This window comes from Mauremys reevesii, linkage group 15 (assembly GCF_016161935.1).
Source record: "Mauremys reevesii isolate NIE-2019 linkage group 15, ASM1616193v1, whole genome shotgun sequence".
NCBI classification, from domain to species: Eukaryota; Metazoa; Chordata; order Testudines; family Geoemydidae; genus Mauremys; species Mauremys reevesii.
The window spans coordinates 20,873,511-20,896,880 of NC_052637.1; the positions used below are offsets into that span (position 1 = coordinate 20,873,511).

Below are 23,370 nucleotides of genomic sequence, written 5' to 3' on the forward strand. Positions count from 1 at the left end.
TGGGGAGTGGTAGTGAACCAGCTAGTTAGCACTACACATAGTCAGCTGAAATCCAAGTCATACTGAGGACATGCTGGGAAAATCTGCACTACCAGAGAAGGTGCTTGCTTTGGCAAACCATTTTTCCTTTATTATTGTGTGTTCCCATAGGGAATTCTTAGATCTGACCCACCCTCTGGGTCTGTCTACACTGCAGTCATGGGGTAGGATTGCAGCTCATGTAGATATACCTGAGCTACCTGTAATCTGGCTAGTTTGGGTACTGGGGGCTGTGAAACCCTGGGTAACTCAAGTGGCTAGCCCACAATGAAGCCTTTGCTGCTGTGGCTTCACTGCTCCGGTATCTGAGCTAGCTAGATTCGAGCTAGTGTGGGTATGTCCACACAACTGCAGCCATGACTGGTGTTTGCAGTGTAGACATACTCTCTGCCTAACCATCTAAGGCTGTGTGGATACACAGACACCTTGGTCAGCAAGCTCTCTATGAAATGTAGTAGAAACCCCATTGGTTTTTCTACAGGAGGCCAATTGACTCCCCCACTCCTGCCCCTCATCATTTTTGTGCTGTTTTCATTATTCAGTGGTGTTCCACAGCTTTCTCTGGCATCCTTCTGGGCTCATGGTCCTTGCTGCTGTGAGTAGAGTCTGTGCTGAATGCTGATATTGTACCAATACCATCTGTGCTAGGTATTTGGACACCATGGAACAAGCCCTTGCTGCAGGTGAAGTTGTTTTGATTGAAAACTTGGAGGAATCTGTGGATCCAGTTTTGGGAGCATTACTTGGCCGAGAAACAATCAAGAAAGGAAGGTGAGAGTCTGGGAGATTGAATGAAATATGTGTCTGTGGCCATCTCACTGTCTAGCCTTTTCCCAGTGTCAGCAGGAGAAGAGATGGGCTCTTTATGCTAATATCTTGCCTTTGCCCAACCTTGGTGTGTGTGTGTATGTTTCTCACTTCACTCGTGTTCTGCCTTTGGGACTAGGGGTGAGATTTTAAATCATGGCAAACATACATAGTCACTTGGAGTTGAAATAAACCTTTAGCTCTCTTAATTAGTCAGTACCCTTAATCTCTTGGCTCCCTGTATAGAAACAAATATCTCTCTCCCCTTATGTGGCAAAGACACCTCTGGACATTCCTAATGTCTATAGGTTGGGTAATTTTCCTTCAAGTTATTATCACACAGATTGTGAAGAAAAGATGCCCTCATGTTGTCCATCCTTGATATTGGCTATTTGGGAATAAAGTTGCAGCTTTAAGTATCAGGAATACAGGGAGCAGTACATACTGGGAGATGGCTCTTGGGGTAATGACCAGGTGCCTTTCAGCATGAAAATATTCATACAAAGAGGCAGGAGAGCCGTGTTTCCTTTTTTGCTTCTTTTTGAGTGGGATTAAAATGACTGTGTTCTTAGACCCGTGTTCAAATAATAGCAACAAATAGAAGTGTGTGTGCAGAGCTATGTGGTGAACTTAACTTTGGGATTCTTTGGATGCTATCTCACTAGCTTTCACACAATGGAGTCATATTTCTTTCAATACATCTGTGTCATTCAGACTTTTAACGCTCTTTACATCTAGCTTAACAGGATCACAGCATTTGTGTGACCTCAGCTGCTTCTGCAACAGCTGTAGATGCAATCTCACTTGTGGCTTTGAATGGTAAACAACAAAGAGCCTGTTAAGCTTTGGATTGCACATTCCTTAAGATCCTCAGAGATTATTCCTTTACTGTTGAACACACTTAAAATATAATTGAATGATGTAAACTTCTGGGAAAACTAGGCTCTCCTTATTGTGAAAGTAAAGCATCAAAACCAAGATGGCTGTTTCAGTACCAAAAGTGACAGCTAGAGCAGAATGTTTTGAAAAAGGAGACAAGATTGTAATGGATGTGACACGAAACTAGAATCTCTTCTGACAATGGCAAAACTAAAACACTCCCTTGTCAGTGGTGTATAGCTCAGTTCTAGAAAGTCACTGTGAGGTAATAACAGTTACTATGTGAAAAAGGGGATGTTGGCCATCCAAATGTCTAGCTTGCTCCTTGGTCTTTGGGAGGTTCTCTTGGGCATCCTGGGGAAAGGGACTTACTTTCATATTCAGAAACTCCACACCAAGGCAACAATCCTGCAAGCTGATCCACATGGACAGATGTCCTATTGATGTCAAGAGAAAGGATAGTTTTGTGGTCAAGGTTTTGGATGGGGACTTCTGCATATCCGGGGTCAGTTCTGGGCTATGTTACAGGCTCTTTCTGTGACTGTAAATAAGTCATGTGATTTCTCTCTCTCTCCAATACCTATTGGTATTGAAGATGATAATACTCCCTTTCTCCCACTCCATCTATTTAGACTGTAAGGTCTTTGATGCAAGAACTATCTCTCACTATCTATGCATATGTATGTATGTGTATATGTATCTATGTATATGAAAGTATGTAACCTATTGCTCAAATCAGCTTCTGTACCAGACGTAGTTAAAACACCACAACCCTCCTACTGAGGACACCGTCATACCAGTATAAAGGGGCTTATACCAGTATATCTGTCCCCATAAGGCAGGGAAATAAACTATATTGGTATAAGGCACTTTTATCCCAGTATAACTGCATCCAAACTAGAGCATGTACTAGTATATCAGTAAAAAAAATCATATCCCGAACTGAAATAGTGATACCAGTACAAAGTTCTGTGTAGAGCACGCCTAAGATAAATGTACATTCTTCTCAGGACATAACATCACTATACCCCACATTCATCTGGGAATTCGGCTCTGATTCCTGCTGGTGCATTCATGCCTAGGTTTGCTGTGCTCTGATATTCCTTCTGCACCGTCCCTCTCCGGTCGTTATAAACCATAATCTATTTGTCAAATTGTGCAATATATAAAACAAATTGGAATTTTGTCTGTTATCTTACTTCTCACAGGCGACAGTGCAGCACAGTCTGTCTCCAGCCTTGGCTTCGTTTTTAAATCTCAGTGAGATCTACGGACCCAGCCTAGTCTGAAGAAAATAGGCTCCATAGTCATCAAGTTGAATTTTTTTTAATTTTTATTTTTTTAAAGACAGACTATTGGGCTGCTTCAAAACTAGGAATGGCTTACATTTGAGATCGAGCACCTCAAATGGAGACGGCCTGAAAGTCTAGACTATCTCAAGCGTGGGGGTGTCTCAAATGCCATCTAGCCATAATTGTTCTTAACTTGAAATTGATATCTGTGTATAGTGAGCATATATAATGTCACGTTGTGAAATGCTATTAGACATGAATGACATTGGTAAGTGAGCTAAAAGAGCTTTGGAAGCCACATGAACATTTGCATCTATTTCAGGTATATTAAAATTGGAGATAAAGAATGTGAATATAACCCCAGTTTCCGTCTCATCCTCCACACAAAGCTAGCAAACCCCCATTACCAACCTGAGATGCAGGCACAGTGCACCCTGATCAACTTCACTGTAACTCGAGATGGCTTGGAAGACCAGCTGCTAGCAGCTGTAGTGAGCATGGAGCGGCCTGACCTGGAAGAACTAAAGGTAAGGTGCTGGTAGCAAGCACTGTAATTAAGGCACTATTGATAAACATTCAAAACTTCTGAGTCAGGACCCCAAATCATAAGATTGGCGTTAAAATAATGAGATATTAATAAAATAATAAATATTGGTTCTTTTTCTTTGCCTTCTGGGTTCGGAGCCACATCTCCAGTTGCTCGGGCTTTGATTAAAATATCAAAGATTGTGCAGTTTGCAATAAAATCACGAGAGCTGGAATGCTGCTAAGGATGGAATTCAGTTATAACTCTTGCTCCCACTTGCTCCTAACTTGCTCAGAAGTTCTCCTTTGGAGCTCAGACTTCACAGGCTTCAGCTTAAAGGTAATTTGTGAAAAAGGCTTCAGGAGATTCCACTTAGTCATTTTTCATTGATATGAGGTTGAATAAAACAACATACACATCACAGAATATTATTGCCACACCTTTTCTCTCATTTTTTTAAAAGCCAAGCTCTCTTTGGGACAGCTTTGTACTTTCTCCCTTTTCAGCCTAACAGGCCTCAGGAAATCCTGATGGCAAATTTTTGCAGGGGCGGCTTAACAGAAGTTAGTGTGGCTGCTGGGATAGCACCCAGGCCAAAGATTTGGTGGGTTCTAGGCCTGGTCTACACTAGGCGTTTAAATCGGTTTTAGGAGCGTAAAACCGATTTAACGCCGAAACCGTCCACACTAGCAGGCACCTTATATCGATTTTAATGGCTCTTTAAACCGGTTTCTGTACTCCTCCCTAACGAGAGGAGTAACGCTAGTATCGGTATTAACATATCGGATTAGGGTTAGTGTGGACGCTGATCGACGGTATTGGCCTCCGGGAGCTATCCCACAGTGCACCAGTGACCGCTCTGGACCGCAATCTGAACTCGGATGCAGTGGTCAGGTAAACAGGAAAAGCCCCGCGAACTTTTGAATATTTCCTGTTTGCCCAGCGTGGAGCTCCGATCAGCACGGGTGGCGATGCAGTCCGAAATCAAAATAAAAAAAAGAGCTCCCGCATGGACCATGCGGATGTGATCGCTGTAAGGGCAGGCAAATCCGTTCTATCCGTTCTATCAGCGCTCCGTTAGAATCCTTTTTTAAAAATCTCCAGACAGACGCCATAGCAGGGACTCAGCGCACTGCAGCGTGACAAGCGTAACGGAAAGCCAAAGAATCAAATGGATGTGCATGGACTGGAGGACTGAAGCTATCCCACAGTTCCTGCAGCCTCCTAAAATTATTTGCATTCTTGGCTGAGCTCCAAATGCTTCTAGGGTCAAACACAGTGCCCGCGGGTCAGGGCATAGCTTGGCAATCTACTCACCCACCCCCCACCCACCCCAGAAGCGAAAGGTAAAACAATCCTCTGACTCTTTTACATGTCACCCTATCTTTACTGAATGCTGCAGATAGACGCGATAGTGCAGCACTCAACACCAACATCCTTGCTCCCCCCCCCCGTCATGGGCGGCTGATGGTACAAAAAGATGGAAATCCATCCTCATCATCAGCATAAGCTGATCGTGCAAAATGATGGAAATCTATCCTCATCATCAGCCTCAGCTGATGGTACAAAAGGACTGGTAACCATCCTCGTCATCAGCCTATTGGCCCTAATTTTTTCTGGTGGATGGATGGTGCAATATGGCTGGTAACCATCCTCATCATAGCAACAGGGGGCTGAGCTCCATCAGCCCCCACCCTTCATGTGTAAAGAAAAGATTCAGTTGCCCCTGGACTAGCAGTGGGATGCTGGGCTTCTCTCCTACACACTGCTTAATGTCCTGTCTGGACTATCATAGCAGCTGGAGGCTGCCTTCCACTCATTTCTCACTAACAAGTCAGTGTGTCTTATTCCTGCATTCTTTATTAATTCATCACACAAGTGGGGGGACAATGCTACGGTAGCCAAGAAAGGCTGGGGGAAGAACGGAATCAACAGGTGGGGTTGTTACAGGAGCACCCCCTGTGAATAGCATACAGATAATTTCTGCGGGCTCTGACACAGAGCAGGTGGTTCTCTAGCACACTTGCCTATATTAGGGAAAAAAGGCGCGAAATGCTTGTCTGCCGTTGCTTTCCCAGACGAAGGAGTGACTGACGACATTTACCCAGAACCACCCGCGACAATGATTTTTGCCCCATCAGGCACTGGGATCTCAACCCGGAAGTTCCAAGGGGCGGGGGAGGCTGCGGGAACTATGGGATAGCTAGGGAATAGCTACCCACAGTGCAACGCTCCAGAAATCGACGCTAGCCTCGGACCATGGACGCACACCACCGATTTAATGTGTTTAGTGTGGCCGCGCGCACTCGATTTTATAAAATCTGTTTTACAAAACCGGTTTATGCAAATTCGGAATAGTCCCGTAGTGTAGACGTACCCCTAGTCCCACCTCTGCTACTAGTTTGCTCATATGAGTCACTTCATCTCCTGTGCCTTGCTTTCCCTATCTGTGAAATGGAGAAAATGATACTCACCTCATTTTTAAAGTGCTCTGAGATCTGTGGCTGACAAGTGCTATGGAAGAGATGTATATGATATAATTGTTACATGTGTCCCAGGAAAACATGCCTCCCATCAGGCAATGAGGAAAGTCATAGGCATGAGAAAAATTTACCAAACATGCTGTTTTAGAGTCCTTTTGCAATTTTTCTGCATTCTGTAATATTTGCCAAATATTAAGCATTATTTAAAAAACTATGTTTAAAGTTGCCATAAGTTGCCATTCCAATGTACACAAATATGCAGCTGTCCGTTGAACCCAGTCTTTCTAAAAAAATGTCTCAAGTAAAAAAAAGAGCAGCAGCACAAATTTGAGCAATGCCTCCTTCGTCTGATTCTCCTCAATCAAGGATGTTTCAAAACCTAAGCAGGGCCACTGAAATTCAAATATTTAAATGTATAGAAGTCAAATTAAATGTATACCTCAAATAAAAATATAGTAAGAGGACCAAAATAAAATGCCACCATGGCTAAACAACAAAGTCAAAGAAGCAGTTAGAGGCAAAAAGGAGTCCTTTAAAAATTGGAAGCCAAATCCTATTGAGGAAAATACAAAGGAGTATAGACTCTGGCAAGTCAAGTGCAAAAGTGTAATTAGACAGCCCAAAAAACAATTTGAAGAGCAACTAGCAAAAGACTCAAACTAACAGCAAAAAAAGAGTCAGAAGCAGGAAGTCCAGCAAACTATCGGTGGGGGCCACTGGACTGTCGAGATGCTAAAGAAGCACTCAAGGCAGACAAACTGTTGCAGAGAAGCTAAATTAATTCTTTGCATCTGTCTTCACTGCAGAGGATATGAGGGAGATTCCCACACCTGAGCCATTCTTTTTAGGAGGCAAATCTGAAGAACTGTCCCAGATTGAGGTGTCAAGAGGGGAGGTTTTGCACCAAATTGATAAACAGTATTAAGTAACCAGGATCAGATGTATTCACCCAAGAGTTTTGAAGGAACTCAAATATCAAATTGCAGAACTACTAACTATGGTATGTAACCTACCACTTAAATCAGCTTCTGTACCAGATGACTGGAAGATTGCTAATGTAACCCAGTTTTTAAAAAGAATGTTTGAGGCAATCCTGCCAATTACAGGCCAGTAAGCATAACTTCAGTACCAGACAGATTGGCTGAAACTATAGTAAAGAACAGAATGATCAGAGACACAGATGAACATGATTTGTCGGGAAAGAGCCAACTCAGCTTTTATAAAGGGAAGTCGTGCCTCACCAATCTATTAGAATTCTTTGTGGGGGTCAACAAGCATGTGGACAAGGGCGACCCAGTGGGTATAGTATACCTGGACTTTCAGAAAGTCTTTGTTAAGGTCCCTTACCAAAGGCTCTTAAAGCAAAGTAAGCAGTCATGGGCTAAGAGGCAAGGCCCTCTCGTGGATGGTTAAAAGACAGGAACCAAAGGGTAGGAATAAATGGTCAGTTTTCAGGAGAGAGGTAAATAATGGTCATTATACACATTTAGCAATTCAGAAATATGTACTACTAAATGTTCACCTAAAACAGAAATAAAAAAATTCATATTTTACATATTACATATTCATTTCACATCTGTAGGGGTTCTAACTTTTTTTATTTTAATAACTTTGTAAAATATTTTAGCTGTACAGCCTTAATGATACATTAGTTTTACAGTTAAATAAAACCCCTGCGTTGAGCCCAAAATATAACAGGATGAAATTCTCTGGCCTTTGTAATACAGGAGGAAACCCAGATAGCAGCAATGGTATGGAAATGTGTAACCCACTGGTGTACTGTAAAGTGCAAGCCAATGCTATCCAGATGGGGCTCTAACAAATCCATATCCTGTGTACATCGGGCACAGAGAGTGGTCTGGAACACACCCTGGCCAGTGGGTTACAAATGCAGTCAACACACTCCTCTTCACTGATTCATATGGGACTGGGTTGATGTAGGGTGCGCCTGATTAACATAGTTGTGCCACTAACTAGGCCTATTCCGCCCAGCTTCAAAGTCGTTTTAATGAAATAATGACACAATGGGAAAGGCAAATCCAGTACACCGTGCAACTCTCAAATGCAATATTATGCTTTGGGGATTATTAGCTCAGTCGGATTCTGTGGTATTTACATCTCTGCTTTAAAAGAGAAGCTGCCTGTATTAGTGAGAGAGAAGTGAAAATGATGTGAATTAGAGGTCAGGTCTTTTTAAGCTCCTGGTGATTGAGGGGAGTGGATGCTTAAGGAGGAGGATTGGAAGGCAGTTCCTCAGCGCAGCTTGTAGACTGACCAGAAGGGGTCACTGCTGTCAGAGCTGCCTCTGGTGTGGGGAGTGAGGGATCAAGTCACAGGATTGCTAGGCTAGCTTTTGAATCAGGTTAAGTGAAAATGCATGAGGAGCATTTTAATGCTTGGGATGCCACAAACTTCTCTCCACTCCTCTGTTGGGAATTCATCTTCCATTGCTAGAGTTTCAGATAAGCACACAGGCTAGCATTTTCAAACTCAGATCCCTAATGTTAAATCTGCAGCTAGGCGCCTATGGAAAAGTGGCCTGATTTCCAATGTGAGCTGTGGGTGCTCAGCACCTCAGAAAGCAGGGCACTTATTTGCTTTGAAACTTTTGGGCTCAAGTTCCAATGGAGGGGAAGAAAAATGTTAGTGAGTGCTCCACAAACTAAACTTCCAAGCACTTCTGCTGGCCACAGGGTGCACAAGACAAATCAAGCGGTTTATTTTGCAAAGTCAGGTCCTAATTTCTTAGGATATTTTCTCCATGCTCCTTGGCCCCATTGCACTTGCTACAGTCCCCAAGGGGGAAAGAGAGGTGGCTGTATGCCACCTCCATATCTGCACCCCATGCTTGGGCTTCTGGGGGCCAGTGTTAGGGCCAGATCACAGGCAACTGGTTGGCATGGAGCAAGCTGCTCAGTATCAGGGCTGAAGGTCAGGGATCAGTCCGGGGCCAGGCCAGGTCCAAACCGCAGAGTCCGAGTCTGTTACCAAAATGAGACTATGAGGCGAGAATTGGGGTGGGGCTGGGCCAGACTCTTTCACAGGGGTCAGCAGTGGTCTTAAGCCAGACATAGTAACCCATGATCAGGGTCAGGGGCCAAGCCTAGATTGAGCACCAGGAATCACGGTGAGTCACAGCGAGGGGTGGTGAGCAGGGTCTGAGGCACGCCAGAGGTCTGCATTATTCAAACAACTCCCAGAAATGGCTTCCTGATTTATGTGGGAAGTGCCAGCAAATCAGGAAACCCCAGAGGGCTGTCACTCATGCCCCTTAGGGTGGGATTTACTGCGGGGCATCTCAGTTCCTCCTGGTGGCAAACCCATCTGGGCCCCTGGTGGTTATGAGGAAGCAATGCCTGCCTGAAACCCCACAGACCCCAACTGTAGGCCCGTGGGCTCTTAGAGGCAGTTTGGTCTCCTTTACAATTTATAGTAAACTCAGAGCTGCTATAATTTCCACCAGCAGTAACAGCCCCAGGTCACTGGAGCACAATACCCTTAGGGCACATGCCAGAAGAATGTCCCCCTATCCGCCCTCCAGTGTCCTCAGGACTGGGGGAATCCCCAACTAACCAGTTAGGACTGTTTTGTGCTGTCCTAACCCTTTTTCTCACAAGTCTACAAAAACTTCTAAATCTGTGCACATCCCTTTAAAGTCTAAGGCCCTGCATGAGGCTCAGAATCAGTTGATTCAGCAAAAGAAAAATCTGACTTGATCACTGAACATATTATTCGTGAGGGTGTAGAGATATTTTCTCCAGGTGTGTTTGGGTTAGAAATAAACGCCAAGATGATTGCTGAACAAATTCCACTTCTTGATAAAAGCTGGAGTATGCAAATAACAGCTAAATAGTTTTTAATTACTGCACATGTCAGGTGGGCGGCTGTTGAGCCCTCCCATGTCACTCTGACAGAGCCAAGCAAAAAGACTGGGGGAACCTCCCAGCCTGTTTCACATTATCAGAAAGAGAATTGAACAAGTGTCAGGGTATGTCCATATTACGCGCCGGATCAGCAAGTAGTGTTTGATGTATCGGGGATCGATTTATCACATCTCATCTGGACACGATAAATCGATCCGCGAATGGACGCCTGTACTCCACCTCAGCAGGAGGAGTAAGCAGAGTCGATGGGGGAGCCGCGGCAGTCGACTCGCCGCCGTGAGGATGGCCAGGTAAGTCGAACTAAGATACTTCGACTTCAGCTACGCAAATAGCATAGCTGAAGTTGCGTCTCTTAGTTTGAACCCCCCCACTAGTGTAGCCCAGGCCTCTGTGTGGAACATGATATCAAGTTATAAAAGCGTCAACTTCATTGGCCTAAAGGGAAAAGAGTTTGACATTGAAACCAAAGAGTTAAGGCATTTCACTGAGCACAAACCTTACTGAGAGATGTTTGACTCTGAAAATCTGTGACCTCATTGGTTATTTAATATTTAAAGTTTATATACAATTTGCAGAGACAGCTTCATGGTATCTCTATAGCAAATCTATCACTGATGACATTTTATATAGTTTTGGAAAGGATAGCCATGTAAAATTTAAATAAAGCCATCATGTTGGCACAACCTGGAGAATCCAGGGAGTGCTTTATGAGTTTTTGTATATGGAATTTGTTCTCTTTAGCCACAGGCAGACAGGTAATTTATCCTTGTGTTACAAATATCCAGTGTTGGGAGGCCTCACTCACAATTAACCTTTTCAATGATGTCTGCCTACTCCAGGGTGTACGCTTTGTACCTGATACCTCTCTGAAATCTCTCATCAAAACTAGGGAGCTAGACAATCAGAGTGGAGGAAAAAGACCGTGAAACAAGAATGAAGCTGTTAATGATTGGCGCTGCTTTGCAAGGGTATAAACAGCACATCAGGACAGAGTGCCTGCAGCATCCTCAGATTGCATAATTATAAGTGGAGCCTGTAGGATTGCCTATAGTTAACGTTGCTCAACACTTCCCATTGTAAGGCCCTGTTTCCAGCTGCTTCTAACTTTGCCAAACTAACTGGTTGAGCTGACAATTCCCGTGAATATTTCTAGAAAGTTTCAGCAAAAATAGTTCAACTGAAAAAAACTAGGGGAAAATACTTTGGTTTGTTGATGTTAATAAATTTCTTACAACTGTTTCAGTGTGCAGCTCAGGTGCTTTCAGCAAGGATTTGAAATTTGGCAAAGGAGTTGCTTGCATATCAGGAATGTTCTTTTTACTGTTCCCATGTAGAACCACCCAGTTTGATTAAGATATAAGCCTTGGAAAATCACTTTGCGTATGCTCAGTAGAGACCTGTTACATTTGGCAGCTAAATTCCCTGAAGATTCCATCTGCACTGAGCATGCACCAGCCCAGGGATGCAGGGACATATCAGAAGTTGTTTGCTGAGAAATTCACGCCTGTAATTACACTCAGGTGTGTGTGCACCCAGTGTGTCTGGAGCGAGAGAGTTTTCCATACAGTACTTGTCGTGGGGGGGCATGCACACACTATGCCTCCTTGTGCCCCCTTCCAGGGCAATTTAAGGGAGATGCTATCCTGATCCCTCTTAGTTCCTTCTCACTGCCTGAGTCAGAGCTCACCGTGTGGTTTACTTCAGAATTGCTATGCAGGTAGAGGGTTCTTTCCTATGTCTGTTTTTTTGTAGTTATAGTACCCACTAGTTAGTTATAGTTTAGATCATTTCAGGATAGAGCCCAGTGGCATTTGACACCAGGCTTCAAACACCGGCGCTGCCCGTCATGTGGGGTCGCTATCCCAAACAGCAATCCCCACACGCTGCCTTGTGTGCCTCAGTGAGGGGCATATCAAAGAGAGGGGCAGTATCTATCATTCTTTTAAAAAGAGAACATAGATCTCCAGAGACTTATGCCTCAAACAGCACCTCATGGAGCAAGAATTGCGACCTGCTTCAGCACCAGGGCCTTTGGCCAATCATCCAGCCCCACAACTAGCCTCTGAGGGAACAGCAATCTCAGACACGCCCTTGGACTCAGATTCCTTTCTGCAAAGAAGGGATAGATCCTCCTCAAGATGCTGTCCACAAAAGAGAACCCATAAAGTGGACAGGAGCCATTCCAAGTCCCCAAGAGACTCCCTCTCTATGTCCAGGAGGAACTCCAAACATTGCCAGGATTCCTCCAGTGCCCAGGGTAGAGTCTGGCCTTTGTCCTGTGGCTCCCTGTACTGAGATGGGACCTTACTGGTATTATCCTGTCAACTCCATCACTGTAACAGGGACGGTCACTGAGGTCAATACCAACAGACTCAACTCCAGTACCGGCCTTTTAGGTCCTTTCAATCCTGCAGGCTTTTCAAGCGGCATCTGACCTGCTTAGCCTTTCTGTCCTGGGTTCCCTGATGGCACAAGACTTTTTAGTTGAGGATCTGCCTTCAGCCATTCTGGGTCTGTCCAGTTCTGTAACCTGGTACTGAATCCATGGATGGATATAGGTACTGGCTTCCAAGTGAGGAGACAATAAGAATGCTTCCCTGGAACTGACTTTGGTTCCACCATTTGCCAGATTGGTACCATGCCTGACTTTGATTTCTGTGCCAATGGATTGTCCAGGACCTCCAGCTACAACACTGATTCATTCATCTATTATGAGGCCAGCACCAACTTTTGAGATTCCCCTTCAACATCTCAGGGTGCATCTTGGGTACCAATCTTGGCACTGACGTTTCCATCTACCTCTGGGCTACAGACTCATCAGGACAACTGATATCTCCTCCATGCATAGCCCTTCCACCACATGCAGCCTCTACAGAAAGTTCTTCACATTTTAACTCAGAATCCTCCTCATCATCATCATCTTCCCTTGCTACTCAAAACTCAATAAGAGCCGCTAAGTTATCTGTGGAAAGGAATCATGGATACTGAGAATGGGATCGCTCTGGTAACAGACACAGGACATCTTGGCTGAGTCCATATTGGCCTCCAATTTCATATTCATTGCCTGAGTGGACCTATTGGAAACTTTGGTTGGAAGTGTCCTTGACTGTTGAGGGGCCAGATCTTCAACCTGCTCCAGAGGATGCTGCTCCCAGTAAACCACCCTCCGGAGCTGTTGGTTTCAGGGCAGCACTCTCAGGCACTTTCGACTGACCCACCACAGCATCATCCTGAACCTGTGACCCATGTTCCAGTCATGTTACCGGAGGAGCTTTCTGTGCTACTGTCTTCCTCTTTGCCTGATGACTCTTCAGTACCAGATTCCTCCTCTCTCATACCAGGGGACTTCAAGTTTTTCCAGGACCTTTTAAGAGGTATGACAGCAGCATTAGGCATTCATACTGAGTATGTCCAAGACAGAACACATAAATTTCTGGTAGTGCTGTCGATTAATCGCAATTAACATATGTGATTAACTAAAAAAATTAATTGCAATTAATTGCAGTTTTAATTGTATGGTTAAACAATAGAAAATCAATTGAAATGTATTAAATATTTGTGGATGTTTTTCTACATTTTCAAATATATTGATTGCAGTTACAACACAGAATTCAAAGTGTACCCTGCTCACTTTATATTTTTTATTACAAATATTTGCACTGTGAAAATGATAAACAAAAGAAATAGTATTTTTCAAGTCCTCATACAAGTACTGTACTGCAATCTCTTTATCGTGAAAGTGCAACTTACAAATGTAGAAATTTTTTTGTTACATAACTGCATTAAAAAACAAAACAATATAAAACTTTAGTGCCTACACGTCCACTCAGTCCTACTTCTTATGAAGCCAATTGCTAAGACAAACGAGTTTGGTTATATTTACGGGACATAATACTGCCTGCTTCTTATTTACAATGTCACATGAAAGTAAGAACAGGCATACACATGGCACTTTTGTAGTCGGCATTGCAAGGTATTTACATCCCAGATATGCTAAACATTCATATGCCCTTCGTGCTTTGGCCACCATTCCAGAGGACATGCTTCCATGCTGATGACGCTTGTTAAAAAAATAATAATGTGTTAATTAAATTTGTGACTGAACTCCTTGGGGGAGAATTGTATGTCTCCTGCTCTGTTTTACCTGCATTCTGCCATATACTTGATGTTATAGCTGTTTCAGATGATGACTCAGCACATGTTCATTTCAAGAACACTTTCACTGCAGATTTGACAGAACGCAAAGGAGGTACCAATATGAGATTTCGAAAGAAAGCTACAGCACTCGACTCAAGGTTTAAGAATTTGAAGTGCCTTCCAAAATCTGAGAGGGATGAGATGTGGAACCATGCTCAGAAGTCTTAAAAGAGCTACACTCTGATGCAGAAACTACAGAACCCAAACCACCAAAAAAGAAAATCAAGCTTCTGTTGGTGGCATCTGACTCATGATGATGAAAATGAACATACATTGATCGGCACTGTCTTGGATCATTATTGAGTAGAACCTGTCAACAGCATGGATGAAAGTCCTCTGAAATATTGGTTGAAGCATGAAGGGACGTGAATCTTTAGCGCATCGGGTACGTAAATATCTTGTGATGCCAGCTACAGCAGTGCAATGCAAATGCCTGTTCTCAGTTTCAGGTGATGTAAACAAGAAGTGGGCAGCATTATCTGTTGCAAATATAAACAAATTTGTCTGAGCTATTGGGGAACAAGAAGTAGGACTGAGTGGAATTGTAGGCTCTAAAGTTTTAGATTGTTTTGTGTTTGAATGCAGTGTTTGTTTGTTTTTACATAATTCTACATTTGTAAGTTCAATGTTCATGATAAAGAGATTTTACTACAGTGCTTGTAATGGAAATTGAAAAATACTATTTCTTTTATTTTTTACAGTGCAAATATTTATAATAAAAATAAATAAAGTGAGCAGTATACTTTGTATTCTGTGTTATAATTGAAAATGTAGAAACATCCAAAAATATTTAAATAAATGGTATTCTATTATTTATCAGTGTGATTAAATCGCACAATTTTTTTTTAATCATTCAATTAATCGTGATTAATTTTTTAAATCGCTTGACAGCCCTAGTTTCTGGACATCTTGCAATTATCAGCCCCTGGGAGGCTTGCTCTCCCAAAAAATGAAGTGCTTTTGGAGCCCACGATAACTTAGTGGAATACATCAGCTTCCATAGCTCCCACTGCTAAGCATACTGAAAAACACTACCATGTTCCTATTCGTGACTGTGAGTGTTTTTATTCCTACTCACCTCCCAACACCCTGGTGGTCGCTGCTGCCAATTAAAGATCTTGTCAGGGCAGGTACAAGTCTACACACAAGGAAAAGAGTCCAAAAGACTTGATTTGTTGGGAGAAAGATTTGTTCGACTCTGTTATTACAGATGCACGTAGCTAATCAACCAGTGCTTCTGCTGAAGTATGATTTTCTAAATTGGCCTCATCAAAATTTGTTAATAAACTCCCTGAGGATGCATGAAATGAGTTAAAAACCTTTCTTGCAGAGGCTCATCAAAAAGTCACTCCAGCTGGTGCTTGACATCACAGATGTTTCCTCCAGAGTCATGCCTTCTGCAATAGCAATGAAAAGGGCCTCATGGCTGCTGAACTCTGGTATAGTCCCAGACATTCTGAAGGCTTTAAAGGACTTGTCTTGATGGTCACTCCCTCTTTTGTGATAAGATTGATGAGACCTTAAATAATTCAAAGATTCCAGAGCTACAATATAACCATTAGGAGTCTATCCTCCAGTCACTAAAAGGTGGTAGTACAGACCTCAAGAGCAACAACATCAATGGTATGGTCAGCTGTTCTACAGGCAGCCAACATACCCTGCTAGACAATGTAACTTCTCTAAGAAGAGACAAAAGTCTCAGAGGCTGGCGGAGTTCTGTGTGGTGGTTGTGTCACAACCTCACAGTTAGTCTTAGCCTAGTTTATTGTACATAGTTAGTTAGTAGTTAAAAGATAGTGTTAGTGTTCCCCAGTGATGCCCTCACCAGGGTTTAAACATTGCCCTTCATGCAGAGGGGTGATCCCCAACGTGACTCCCACATGCAGTGCTTGCTTGGCCTCAGTGAGGCTCACCTTAAAGAGTGTAATTCGATCTGTATATTGCTTAAGTAGCAAATTCAGATAGCATGGGATCTTTGCCTCAAGCAGCGTCTGCTTGAACAAGCCATGTGGCCTGATCTGGTACCAAGGCCCTCCTAGGGGCAGGTGTCTCTTCCAAGAGGAAGAGGAGCTGTTCTCCATCATCAGCACCAAGGAAGAGATCTCATATGACCAACTGCTCCAGATCACAGAAAAAGTGCAGACCAGCACAGGATCGGTTCCTGCATGCGGGATGGTGCGGGTACCTCTGACTCTTCCCCAGTACGGAGTGGCAAGGGCAGGTGCCCAATACCATTGATTCCAGTTCTGGCCTCCAGGTGTCCGATGACTTCAGCACTGACAAGAGTGAAGCCATACCGACTATATCCTCACTGCTGGTCCAGGACTTGCACTTCAGCACTGCACCAAGATGCTCCCCTCCCCATGGTGGGCACGGAGCCGGTACCGGTATTGGTGAGGAAAACCTTGGCAGCAAGAGCCTGTTTGGCCCTGCTGCATTCAATGCTGAGGCTCTCATCATCCTTAACATTGACACCTGCATGCTTGGAACTGATGATACCACCATAATTGGGGGCACCAATCCCTGCCTCGCTCTGGGTAACAGATGAATTGGACCATCTATTGGCTCCCTCTGCCCATATTTCTGAAATCCCAGGGCTCTGATTCCCAGTCAGAGTCTTCATCCTCCCACTCCACATCACCTGATGAACTCTGCAGGCCGCAATGGATCAGTATGGTTCCCAGGGTTGGTGTGTGCACTGTGGTTGGTACAGAAATCCCTGGGCCTGGCCTCTTCTGGTCACCAATGCCCTACCCATGTCAGTGGCCTCCTTGGACTCAGTCAGATGCTCCTTTCTTGTGGAGATCCCACTCTTCATCCCATTCAAAGCTGAAGTCACCCACCAGGTCAATGATGGTGGCTTTGGATTAGTCACAAATCCAGGCATTGGCTGTCTTCCTCCCCACAGAGCTGCCAGAGTCCTTGGTATATCTTCCGAGAACTGAGAGCCAGTTTTGGCTCAGACAAGACCTTTGTCCTCATCACCAAATGATGTCATGTTGCCTGGTTCATTCTCCCCTGCTATTCTGCAGGACTTCAAGGCATACCACGAGATTTAACACTATATAGCCACATCTTCTCAAGCCCACAAGAGTCCTGTGGAGTACACTGACCTTGCTACCACAGTGGCTAAGTGCATGGAAAAGCCCTACTTTTTTCCCATGGAGGGATTTGAGGTGTTCTATTCCCACCCAGCCCAAATTCCCTGATTGTAATGGCAGTAAACAACATGGCTTGGCAAGGTAGTTCAAGTCTATCTCCAAGGATAGGGACTCCAAGTGATTGGATCTTCTGGGCCAGAAGATCTATAGACCTCATTGTCCCTGCAGATGAGGCTCACAAATCAACAAGCTTTGCTGTCCAAGTGTGATTTTCTCAACTGGTCAGCTATATCTAAATTCGAGGACCAGTTGCCCAAGGCCTTGTGTGAGGAGTTCCAGGCATTCATTGAGAGAGGCTGCTTGGTGGCCAAAATATCCCTGCAGTCCGCCCTTGACATTGCGGACACCTTGGCCAGGGTTATGGCCTCGGCAGTTATTATGAGATGGGCTTGCTGGTTGCAAAACTCTGGGAGCACTTTGGACGTCCAACAAGCCATCGAGGAGTTACCTTTGATGACTGAGTCTTGTTCTCAGACAAGACTGATGACACTTGCACTCCTTTAAGGATTCCAGGACTACTTTGAGGTCCTTGGGCACATACATGCTGTCTGTGCAAAGATGCCACTCTTGGGCACAGCGGCAGCAACACTATCACCGGCAGCATTCCTTTGCTCAGCCTTTCCCCTGAAACAGCAGGACTACTCTAGAAAGAGGGGTAGATCTCACAAGAGGAAGTAGTTGGGCTCAGTCTTTGGACAGTCCACATTTCCTCCTTTGGCGCCAGCTAAGCATCCATTTTGACTCCTATGGCCCAGTCGTTACTCCATCCTCTCTATCTGCCTGTCCCTTTGGGGACAGTCTGACCTGCTTTTACAATGCATGGGACTTGATTACCATCAATAGCTGGTCCTAGACACTCTCAGATCAGGCTACACAATTCAAGTTTGTCTCCATGCCCTCTGCTTCCCCGCTTCCTCACCCCCCTCACAAAGCACTGCTCATCAAGCAGGCCAGCTTTCTGTTGACATGGGGCGTGGGCGGTAGAGGAAGTTCTGCTGGAATACCAGGGCCACAGCTTTCACTCCTGGTACTTCCTGATACCAAAATCCAAGGTTGGGATGAGACCCATTCTCAACCTTCACAGCCTCAACAAATTCATAAAGTACATGAGATATCAGCTATCCTCCCCATACTGTCTCAGAATGACTGGTTCACTGCTCTGGACCTTCAGGATGCTTACTTTCATGTGGCGATTCCACTGAGCCACAGGATGTTTCTTCATTTTGTGGTAGGGGAATGCCACTTTCAATATATGGTTCTCCCACTTGACCTCTCTTCTGCCCCTCTACTCTTCACCAAATGCATGATGGTGGGAGTCTGGGAATCATTTTAAACACCACTTGGCTCCCTCTCAGAAAATCGAGTTCACTGGGGCCCTGTTAGATTCCACGAGGTTGAGGGCATTCCTGACAACTGATCACTTCCAGGTGATTTAACAGCTATGTCTCAGTCTGCAATCTCAGCCCTCTATGACATTCTGGGTGTGTCTAAGCCTGTTGCGTCACACGTCCGCTTGCACAAAAGTGGTCCAGTTCACTGTGCCTTCTCCCTCTTCAGATGTGGCTAAGGACACTTTACTACCCTGCCCTGCATTCTCTGGACAGGTTGGTTCACTGATGTTTTGAAGGCCAAGACTATAACAGGGTTAAAAAAAGAACTAGATAAGTTCATGGAGGATAGGTCCATCAATGGCTATTAACCAGGATGGGCATGGATGGTTTCCCTAGCCTCTGTTTGCCAGAAGCTGGGAGATGGCAACAGGGGATGGATCACCTGTTGGTTACCTGTTCTGTTCATTCCCTCTGGAGCAGCTGGCATTGGCCACTGTCAGAAGACAGGATAGTGGGCTAGATGTACCTTTGGTCTGGCCCAGTATGGCCGTTCTTATGTTCTTCCTCCACCAGTCCTAGATTCCTTGTGCTGGTGGAAGTCCCCACTGGATGTGTGCCAAGGAGTCCCCTTCATTCAGTCCTCTCCAACCATCAGTGGTTACCAGTGCTTCCCTTCTGTGTTGGGATGTGCATCTGGTTTTATTGAGGGTGGAGAGCCTATGGTCGGAACAGGAAGCCTCATTTCATATCAACGCTCTGGAACTTTGGGCCATCCACAATGCATGCCATGCCTTTTGGGATCACATCAGGCACTCAGTGCTCCACGTACTCACTGGCTATACCACCACAATGTATGTGTGAACAAACACGGGGGATGTGCATTCTGGAGGCAATTTCTCATCATATATGACATCATTCTGGTAACAGTCCACTTGCTGGAGTTACAAAATCATCTCACAGACCATCTCAGCAAAGTTTTCTCTTCGAGTCACTCATGGTCCCTCCAGGTTGTCTTTGCAACATGGGGTATCCCCATGATCGATCTGTTTGCAATGAGGTGTGACGGATTCAGGCCAGAAGGATATAAGAGAGTAGTGGAAGGCAGGTATATCAGCCTCTGAATGAGCAGGTCCCTGTTCCCTGGATAGACAAACAAAGGCTACTCCTGGCCAATCAAGAGACTTAATGCCAATTTAACCAGTTAAGGTCATTAGGCTAATACCGGCACCTGACCTCAATCAACTGACAAAGGGTCTGTTAAGGTCGTTAGGCTAATGGAATTAAGGTCCCACTCCTACTGCTTAAAAGCTCTCTTTGCCAGTTCTCTCGGGAGAAGCCCAGGTGAAAAGAGCTGGAGGAGAGGAAGCATTGTTGAATCCTGAGGTAAGAGTGAAGCTTGGAAAAAGGGGACCACGGGGAAGTGGCCAAGAGAATCAAAGCAGCATCAGTCGTGAAGGGAAAACCACCAACAGCTGCTACCATTAGGGTCCCTGGGCTGGAACTCGGAGTAAAAGGTGGGCCCAGGTTCCCCCCTTTCCCCCATGCGCTACAGAGATCCCCTTGAGAGGGGAAGCAGACTTTGGTCCAGGTAGGAGGCCAAACTGCACCAACTGAGTTCTAAGGAGCAACAGAGATTGTGGGTATTCCACCTTCGCACCTCCCATATTGGCCTGTGATGAAAGTAGCTCAATAAACTGTGACCTTTACCACTGTACTGGGAAAGGGAGGTCATATTGAGGGTCTTAGCGAGCTTCTGAGGCCACTGAATCTGCCAGAAGCACGAGACCCAACAATTACAGGCTCAGAGCTTTGTCACAGAGGGAAAACAGAAAGTTTCAACTTCTGCTTTCGAGGAGACCTCAGTCTAGGCTCCCTCTCCACCACCTTCTACTGCAGCTGGCAGTCGACTTTTCTGTATGCCTTTCCACCTGTTCCAGTCATTCCTCAGGTCATCCTCACACTCAAGGCAGATCAGGCCAAGCTATTCTTGTTGCTCCAGCATAGCTGAGACAGTGTCAGTTCAGCCTTCCATACCACTTTGTCTTCATCCTGACCTGCTCACTCAGAGCTACGGTCATGTTACCCAGAGTTCCCCCAAACCCAAAGTTCTTGGTAAATTTACTCTCCACAAGGAGATATCAGGACAGACCAAGGGAGATGCAGCACTTCTGTCTGCTATAGGGCTGACACAAACAAATCAAAACCACGTGTTTTCACTTAAAGCCAGTATTTATTAGTCTCCAGTATTCCCATTAGAATACCTTTACTGAAAATCACTGCTTTGTTTAGTATCAAGCACACACAAACATAATAGGTTATAGAGCACCCCAAACTGATAATTACCCCTTCAGGATTATGCCTCAGGAGTTTAGAGTGGTATTTGGGTGATTCAGCCACAGATTTCCAGTGGCTGGCCTACCGTCGGTGGCTTGAGATCTTCTTGATGTGCCCACAAAGTGATCCGCTTGACCCAAACCCACAATTCCCCTCTTACACTCAAAAAAGTTACAAAGATCTGTCAATCAAAAAAACAAATCGATCACTAGGCAAAAAGCTGGTGTTACAAAAATATGTCACAAAAAAATTGTTAAGCAAGCAATTTCTGAGCAGATAGTCTAGCAGTCATATTTTCCGGTAACAACAGTCCTGAATATATACAGACTTCCTGTTTTTCATAGACACTTACACCCCATCCTCTCTGACGTGCTAGGGTAGAGTCAAGCTCACTTCATGTGATAGCTATCCCCCACCCCCAGCTTGCCTTAGCAGGCCTTTGCTGGAACTTAGTATAACTAAATGCAACAAGCAAATAAAAAATAAAAAACTAGTCCATCCCAATAATTGAAGTGGCTAGGACACTGGGCTGGTTGCTGAAATGGCCCTCTACAGGCCACATCCTCCATTCTGCAGTCATCTCCTTCCACCTTATGATGTGGCTGAATGAGGAGGAAGAACAGTGCTCTGAAGCTGTCCAACGAGTCTTACTCAACAATAGGAAGTCCTCTACTAGGATGGCCTACTTAGCAAAATGGAAAAGGTTCATGGAATCATAGAATATCAGGGTTGGAAGGGGCCCGAGGAGGTCATCTAGTCCAACCCCCTGCTCAATGCAGGACCAATCCCCAACTAAATCATCCCAGCCAGGGCTTTGTCAAGCCTGACCTTAAAAACCTCTAAGGAAGGAGATTCCACCACCTCCCTAGGTAACCCATTCCAGTGCTTCACCACCCTCCCAGTGAAAAAGTTTTTTCTTAATATCCAACCTAAACCTCCCCCACTGCAACTTGAGACCGTTACTCCTTGTTCTGTCATCTGGTACCACTGCGAACAGTCTAGATCCATCCTCTTTGGAACCCCCTTTCAGGTAGTTGAAAGCAGCTATCAAATCCCCCCTCATTCTTCTCTTCTGCAGACTAAACAATCCCAGTTGCCTCAGCCTCTCCTCATAAGTCATGTGCTCCAGCCTCCTAATCATTTTTGTTGCCCTCCGCTGGACTCTTTCCAGTTTTTCCACATCCTTCTTGGAGTGTGGAGCCCAAAACTGGACATGGTACTCCAGATGAGGCCTCACCAATGTCGAATAGAGGGGAATGATCACATCCCTCGATCTGCTGGCAATACCCCTACTTATACAGCCCAAAATGCCGTTAGCCTTCTTGGCAACAAGGGCACATTGTCGACTCATATCCGGCTTCTCGTCCACTGTAACCCCTAGGTCCTTTTCTGCAGAATCTGCTGTCTAGCCATTTGATCCCTAGTCTGTAGCAATGCATGGGATTCTTCCATCCTAAGTGCAGGACTCTGCACTTGTCCTTGTTGAACCTCTTCAGATTTCTTTTGACCCAATCTTCTAATTTGTCTAGGTCCCTCTGTATGCTATCCCTACCTTCCAGCATATCTACCGCTCCTCCCAGTTTACTGTCATCTGCAAACTGGCTGAAAGTGCAGTCCATGCCAGCCTTTAGATCATTAATCATAGAATCATAGAATCTCAGGGTTGGAAGGGACCTCAGGAGGTCATCTAGTCCAACCCCCTGCTCAAAGCAGGACCAAACCCAACTAACTCATCCCAGCCACGGCTTTCTCAATCCTGACCTTAAAAACCTCTAAGGAAGGTTCCACTACCTCCCTAGGTAACCCATTCCAGTTCTTCACCACCCTACTAGTGAAAAAGTTTTTCCTAATGTCCAACCTAAACCTCCCCCTCTGCAACTTGAGACCATTACTCCTTGTTCTGTCATCTTCTACCACTGAGAACAGTCTAGATCCATCCTCTTTGGAACCCCCTTTCAGGTAGTTGAAAGCAGCTATCAAATCCCCCCTCATTCTTCTCTTTTGCAGACTAAACAATCCCAGTTCCCTCAGCCTCTCCTCATAAGTCATGTGCTCCAGCCCCCTAATCATTTTTGTTGCCCTCCGCTGGACTCTCTCCAATTTATCCACATCCTTCTTGTAGTGTGGGGCCCAAAACTGGACACAATACTCCAAATGAGGCCTCACCAGTGCTGAGTAGAGGGGAATGAGCACATCCCTTGATCTGCTGGAAATGCCCCTACTTATACAACCCAAAATGCCATTAGCCTTCTTGGCAACAAGGGCACACTGTTGACTCATATCCAGCTTCTCGTCCACTGTAACCCCTAGGTCCTTTTCTGCAGAACTGCTGCCCAGCCATTCGGTCCCTAGTCTGTAACAGTGCATGGGATTCTTCCGTCCTAAGTGCAGGACTCTGCACTTGTCCTTGTTGAACCTCATCATATTTCTTTTGGCC

The 23,370-nt window shown here is 44.9% G+C and overlaps 1 protein-coding gene across 10 annotated transcripts in view; it reads left to right on the forward strand.

Annotated features, from left to right (window-relative positions):
• Positions 1-23,370, forward strand: part of DNAH9 (dynein axonemal heavy chain 9) — a 370,057-nt gene that overhangs the window by 233,891 nt on the left and 112,796 nt on the right. For all 10 annotated transcript variants that reach the window (XM_039501323.1, XM_039501326.1, XM_039501324.1 and 7 more), the window contains 2 exons: positions 688-810; positions 3,340-3,544. In XM_039501323.1, coding sequence (XP_039357257.1) covers positions 688-810; positions 3,340-3,544 — 328 coding nt within the window. The remainder of the gene's footprint in view (positions 1-687; positions 811-3,339; positions 3,545-23,370) is intronic.